This window comes from Trematomus bernacchii, unplaced genomic scaffold (assembly GCF_902827165.1).
Source record: "Trematomus bernacchii unplaced genomic scaffold, fTreBer1.1, whole genome shotgun sequence".
Classification (NCBI taxonomy): Eukaryota; Metazoa; Chordata; class Actinopteri; order Perciformes; family Nototheniidae; genus Trematomus; species Trematomus bernacchii.
In genome coordinates, this window is record NW_022987581.1 from 2,397,187 (window position 1) to 2,404,312 (window position 7,126).

Sequence of the window (7,126 nt, forward strand, 5' to 3'; positions counted from 1 at the left end):
TATTTGTAGATACAAATTTGTATTACAATGCCGTTATGTGATGACTTTCAAAGAGAAAAGCAAGCACACTCGGAATAATGTATTATTTAATTTTTGTATACAGTCTATGGTTGCTACAGAGGATTGTGGGTAATGTAATGTCTTCGGCCATCCAAAACTCATAGAAAACGACTTGTTTCTCAGAATTGAAGGGGAAAACGTGACAAAAGCATTGTACACACACTAAAACCTATCAATGTCGTTTAATTAACAAGGATAATCTGGTGTTTTTGAAGAGAAAAGCAAGCACACTCGGAATAATGTATTATTTAATTTTTGTATACAGTCTACGGTTGCTACAGAGGATTGTGGGTAATGTAATGTCTTCAGCCATCCAAAACTCATAGAAAACGACTTGTTTCTCAGAATTGAAGGGGAAAACGTGACAAAAGCATTGTATACACACTAAAACCTATCAATGTCGTTTAATTAACAAGGATAATCTGGTGTTTTTGAAGAGAAAAGCAAGCACACTCGGAATAATGTATTATTTAATTTTTTTATACAGTCTACGGTTGCTACAGAGGATTGTGGGTAATGTAATGTCTTCGGCCATCCAAAACTCATAGAAAACGACTTGTTTCTCAGAATTGAAGGTGAAAACGTGACAAAAGCATTGTACACACACTAAAACCTATCAATGTCGTTTAATTAACAAGGATAATCTGGTGTTTTTGAGTTGATGAGTAGTGGAGATATCACTGTCAAATCACTCGACAGTAAGGGGAATACTTACTTCCGGGTGTACAATTCTCCGTTATCCAATGGGAATGGACGCTCACATTGCCTTTAACAGCCTCCAACACAAACGAATGCCGTGCTTCCCTAAGCGTCAAATACCGCCGCCGATGGGAATACATTGCAATCAGTTGAAAGCTCTTTGCGTCCGTTTATGAAGCTGAAGGAGCCTCGGCGCGTCACAACTGGACGCCACGGGACCCTGACCAAGCGTCGCTTCTGGACGCCTAGGGAGTGAGAGTGTGTTGACCATTGATCTTCGGATTAGTTGACGACCAACTTTACATCCTGAGCCACAGTCAAAGCGCTTCGCCTAGTCGGGCAGCACTGCTCTCTCCAAAATATACACAACGTGAGCGCAGAGCCGTTTCGACGTGTATCATGTGAAAGCAGCTTAATGGTCAGAAAGATGTCCCATTGAACCAATATGTCCAACAGCACATTACCCCCAAAAAACAACCACCTATTGTTTGAAGGCCCCTTCGCTCCAAAGATAAACCCTCCCTGCGCAACAAACAGAAGCAGATAGGTTATTGTTATGCAGACTGATATTTTATTCATGATATTTTTCCTGTTGGGAAAGGCATGACCTGCTCTACTCTACCCTTTGCCATAGTAAACTTGCCAACATAAAACACTCTTGGCAGACCCAATCTGATTACACCATTCTGCCTAATAATTAGCCATGCACTTCTGTTCCTTGGACTGAGACTCGTTGTTTGGTTTCTAGGTAACAGGCTGCTGGACGAATAGGCTTTAGGTCCAATGGGACATATTTTAGATGATATTGTGTTAAGGAGTAATGGTCTGTTCAAACATTCCTTACTCTGGACATACTGTAAACAGTATGTATTTCAGACTTGGAATTCTAAAAAATGAAACTTGTGTAAGATCAATAATTGGAAAGAACATTATTATTATTATATAATATATTATATATTATTACATGTGCCAAGTTCTAGGACTGTTTTAGGTACTAAAGCTTTTATGTGCGCTGCTCCTCTAGCTTGGAACACTATGCAAAAAACATTGAAACTGAGCATTTTGATTCCCTTGCATCATTTTAAAGCACGGCTGGATGAAATGTTATTGGATACCTGTCACTGTAAATAGGTTGCTAATGTATACCCCTGTAATTATGTTGTGATGTCCTTTTGTTTTCTGTTGTTTTTATGTGTAACTAATGTACCGCAGGTCTCCCTTGAAAAAGAGATCGTTGATCTCAATGGGATTTTTTAACCTGGTTAAATAAAGGCTACAAACAAACAAACAATTATTGTTTAACTTGTGCACACGCCTTGCTAGTGCCCTGTCTGAGAAGCCCTGGAGGATTATTCTTTTTGACACTCAAAAGTATGTGGACATTCTTGAACTTTCCAAACTTGCTTCACCTCAATGAGAAGGGAAATTCCCAATGTTAGAGGAGGACTGTATAATATAAAATAAAGTGTGTTTAAACAAAAATAGTTTAGTGATATGAAGGTCACGAGAGCATATTCTCGCATTGCACTTTGTCCAAAGTTAATAAGTGAGCCATTACTCTGTAAACACTTGAAAGAAAATAGAATTGATTTAACTGAATGTATCACATGGTCAAATGTGGGGAAAAAGGACACAGTACACTTTAATACCCAGACGCCCTTTGTCTTGTCTAACAACATTTCCCCCCCATGCTTTTACCACCATGCTTACCTGTGGTGATGTTAATGTGGGTGACGTTCACAGTTGGACCCAAGGCTAGGGAAAAGCCACCTGCATCCAGGATGCTTCTAAGGGCGTCCACGGTCCCAATATCAGTAAAATTCAGCTCAACATCCACATCGTACTCAACCTGAGCCAGAAGCCCTGTAGTAAAAAAACAACATGATTTAGGGTCTCTTTTGGTTAAAGGACATATCAATGTAGAGAATTCACTCAAATTAAGCTGTAGTCATTTAAAGTAATACTTAATTATGTGTTTTATCTTAGAGCTAATGGTCTATTAATGATCACTCTAAATATAAAATATTTAATGTCTCTTATTATTTAAAGGTTTTAGCCACTGCGACCCTTCAAAAAGAAAATGTATGCTTTTTTGGGTTAAATAGGTTTTTGTGCATGTAAATGGTCTGCAAAGGCTAAAATCCCTGTGTGGCCTCCAGAGGGAGTTTGTCCCCCCCCCCATCCCCCCACCCTTCCTGAAACGCATCAATTGGACATCTTTGTTTACTTCTGTAACATAGTGACATGATGACATCTATTGGCTAGCGCTCCAACACATTGTACGTGATAGACTAAGGGCCGGAACTTTACTGAGCAGTTAACCAATCACAACAGAGCCAGCCAGCTAACCAATCAGAGCAGACTGGGATCTGGTTTCAGACAGAGGGTGAAAAGAGCAGCACAGACAGTATGAGAAATATAAAGAGCTTTTTGAACATTAAAGCATGGAGACATGTCACAGTAGAGACACTACATACAAATATGAACCTGAAAATGAGCATAACACACTGAAAAAATTAAACATTGACTTTAATTAAATGAATCAATAAGTAATGACTTGTTCACCTGATATTGCCTGGCAGGACTGTCCATCAGCTGGAATAGCATCAATGCATGTACAGATGCCACTAACAATGGAATCACAGGCTCCATACGTGACACATGTGCTGTATGGCCAAGCAAAATTGTCCTCACATCTACACTGGAAGCCAGTGGCAGTCGAGGAACACACTGATGAAAGAAAAGTGATCATTATAGCATAAAAGGTGTTTATATGTTGGTAAAAAGGTCAACATAGCTACTCAAATGACTCACCTGTTGTGAAGGTAATGACCGAGATCTCTGTGTTGTTACCAAGTTGTATGGGAAAACTGTTCAAAGAGGACTGAAACTGCTGAATTATTGCCACTTCAGAGGCATTCAATACAACATCAAGCGTGTAATTCCATTGGTTTGTAGCCACTAGAGAGATTGAAATAAATACAAACAAAATATGAATGTTGTTTTAAATCATCCACACACAATATACAAGTTCTTAATAGTTGGTATTTGGGGAACCACTTTTTTGAGTTCGATGAGATGAGTCACTGTTCTGTTACAGCTAAGTTTAGTATTGTTTGCATTTTCTGGGCTATTTTTTGTGTGCCTATTGTGCCTGTTCGTGGTCCCTTTAAGAATCAGGATGACATCATCAGATGGGTGTGTCAGGTGATCATTAGAGAGGAAATAGGCAAAGCATACCTTTGATCGCATCGTATGTACTTATTGTTATCGTACGAAAACCGCGCCGCGCCACACTAATTGCGCCGCATAAGCGCATAGGTGCGCCGCTTTTGCGGCTCAGTTGAGGCTCCCTCCGCAAGATGAGGCTCCCTCCGCAAGATGAGGCTCCCTCCGCAAGATGAGGCCCCCTCTGCAAGGTGAGGCCCCACGCAGTCTGCATGATCTGCCTGTAGGGAGGGGCGGCCCTGCATTTGACCTACACGGAACAGAAGTCCAACACCAAGAGTCTAAATCAACACTTAGCGAAACGGGCTAACGGGGCTAACGGCTACTTTAGCCCATAACTGGCAAAATCGATATTTTCTTTTCTATTTCCTTATCTGCACAAACGACATATCACATGAAAGCTGAGATTCCACAGTTTCCATTGGTATAAGTCTCATCACTGTATGACCACAACTCACTGAACTAGCAACCAGGAAATAGCAAGAAAACGACTTCACTTTACGTAGCCATGATGATAATTAAATCTTACCTTTACTGTTTTGTGATCAAAAGTTGTGTTCAAGGGCATAAAAACGGTTAATCCAATGTCTCTGTGTAACTTTAAAATTATTACTGATTATCCATCATTACAATTATAAATAATAAACGCAATAAACGGATTGTAATGATTAGCCGACCGGAGCTTCCGGTTTAGGACGTGCGCACGCAGCATCTCGTTTTAACTGACCAATGGTCATGTTTACATGGATTTATGAATTGACCCTAATTACCGCCCCCCTTCCAGAGACACACTGTCAAACACACTCATACCTGCTTGGTATGACATTGAAAAGGTTACATAAAATAATAAATAAAAATAAATTACAATAAAATGACTGTTGTTTAATCTTCACATCTTGTAATCATGTCTATAATTTTGAGCACCAAATTATTGAAAAGTATCGATATGAGTATCGAAAAATACCGGTATCGATAAGCAGTATCGGTATCGGTATCGATAAAATCCTAACGATACCCATCCCTAATTACAGATGATTATTTTTTGAAAATATTGTATTCTGTGGTGTTTAATGCTGGAGATCTTCCAAGATGTCTCAATATTGTACAAGGTTAATGCAAGGAGAGTTAAATGAATAAATGTACAAATGGTTGATTATATATAAAATATGATGCCATTTATAACTGTTTGAGTTCTAGAATTAAAATAAAAACATTAAAAAGGTTACAGTAAATATAACAAGGCAATTGTATTCATGTTAAAGCTATGTATATATACATTGTGCATATTTGTGCATGTAAAAATGATCATAGAATTGATTACATTTTGTCTTGTTTATTTTAGTTTCACACCATCCTTATACCAATAAACCTGTAGGCACAGGATTCACGTCTTCAGAGTCTTGGTGTACGGAGGGAGTTTATCTGGCTGTTAAGCTATATACACTGCATATTCCGGGGACAGCACAGTCACACCTCTCATGTTTTCAATCTTTTAAACTAGCTATCAGTTATAAAGTGTTATTATTCCAATATTCTTTCATATTTAATAATGAGACTTACCACTCCTTTTCCCCCTGGTGTGAGGGATACATGATTCTTCTTCATTGTGTTCCTGAGACAGCAGATAGGGTTCAGGTTCAAATAATTGCTTTGTGTATTGAAGGCTGTGATTCCATATTTTCTGTACAGTATTGTAAACACCGTTGACCTACCGGCAAAACCCGACTTGGAGATTCAATGAAGTTCCCTGTTTCCAAAATAGTTAGTGTCAGGAGAAGGGCAAAGATGGACAAGCATGTCTTAAATATTGCCATTCCTTTTAAGAAAGTGGGACAGAAAAGAAAAAAATCATACCACCCAGCTTTACATTGTTTGTATTGTATAATACATAGATGTTGAACACTGTCATAATTATACCTTGTTCTTATACCACAGAACAAATAAAGGTCAAGCGCATTGTTGAGGGTTTCTTAACCTAATAATTATCTTATTACATCATTGGATTCATCTGTATAGGCCTATAAAGATGCATTTCCAATCATGGCTTTGGGTTTGGCCACCATTTTAAGAAATGTGTACAAGGTATATTTAAGAAGAACTATGTTTACTTAAATAAAGTTTAGCTGGGAAACCAACACATGTATATGGGTGTTTGTTTGACTTTTTTTTTGATCAATTATATAAATTATATTTGATGAATTTCTATGTAATGAATTTCCCAAATGTATTTGTCTGGGGGAGTGCATTTCTGGTTACTATTGGAAAAATTGGTACTGTAATTTGATTGGTGCAATATCTGTGAGGACTGGTTATTTTTTATTTTATAAGTTAAAACACTTTGCAATTAACAAGTTTCACGATGGCTGTTGTTGCTCTGTTGCGTGTGTAATTAAAGTACTTGTTCGTGACATTAGTTACTCATGATTCAAATCACAGGTCGCTTTATTGCTGAAGTTAGAGCACTACTGACAGTCTGGTTATTTGCCATTCCCCCAAATAGACTAATGAAAGCCAACTAATGGAAAATGTTAACAGTGAGGTGACATGTTATCTACCTGCTGTACTGTGGCATGTCAAAAGTGAAATAGATAGTGTAGTTTTTATTTACAGACAATTTGACACAACCTCACGTTGTTTTCAAGTAAACATACCTTTAATGACTTGTCCTCTTCAAGTTCACTGCATTGGACAGAGACGCTCCCACATACAGTAGTGTTGGCTGGGAGTCAACAAGATCCAGTGTTGCTGGATGGCACAGCAACAGAAGATTCATCAATTGTAAGAAGATTAAGAGACTAGTTCAGAATTTGAAGAGTGTGAAACATATTGAAGCATTTTAACAACAAGGGGGAAAAAAGCAGAAAAATGAATCTAATCATGTGTGTATTTCCAGTGGCACACTCAAGTGTACACCTTAAGATGAACAGTAGTGTAATTTGTTGTGACAAAAGGTCAGGCACCTTTGCCTTTAACAGTGAAAAGGAAAAACTACTCCACAACAGAAACTGATTAATGTTCATGCCTTATGTTGGAACATTTTAATAAATAAAGGACAATAAGGGTAGAGCACTGATAAAGTGAGATTTAAGACACAATTATTACATGGTTTAGTTGAATACTCGATTCTGATTGGTCAATT

General features: G+C 38.1%; 1 protein-coding gene across 1 annotated transcript; it reads right to left on the reverse strand.

Moving 5' to 3' along the window:
- Positions 1–1,240: 1,240 nt before the first annotated feature.
- Positions 1,241–6,727, reverse strand: LOC117479953 (adhesion G protein-coupled receptor F5). Its single transcript, XM_034127057.1, has 7 exons — positions 6,639–6,727; positions 5,700–5,803; positions 5,548–5,599; positions 3,574–3,720; positions 3,325–3,489; positions 2,470–2,622; positions 1,241–1,281 (listed from the first exon to the last, which is right to left on the reverse strand). The coding sequence occupies exons 2-7, from the start codon at positions 5,799–5,801 to the stop codon at positions 1,241–1,243; spliced, it is 660 nt and encodes a 219-aa protein (XP_033982948.1). The 5' UTR covers positions 5,802–5,803; positions 6,639–6,727.
- Between the last annotated feature and the right edge of the window lie 399 nt (positions 6,728–7,126).

Coding starts and splice junctions, on each gene's coding strand:
- LOC117479953 (XM_034127057.1), bottom strand. CDS start 5,801: ATGGCAATATTTAAGACATGCTTGTCCATCTTTGCCCTTCTCCTGACA. Junction 3,721..5,547: donor CACCAGGGGGAAAAGGAGTG/GTAAGTCTCATT, acceptor CAATCTCTCTAG/TGGCTACAAACCAATGGAAT. Junction 3,490..3,573: donor GGTCATTACCTTCACAACAG/GTGAGTCATTTG, acceptor TTCTTTCATCAG/TGTGTTCCTCGACTGCCACT.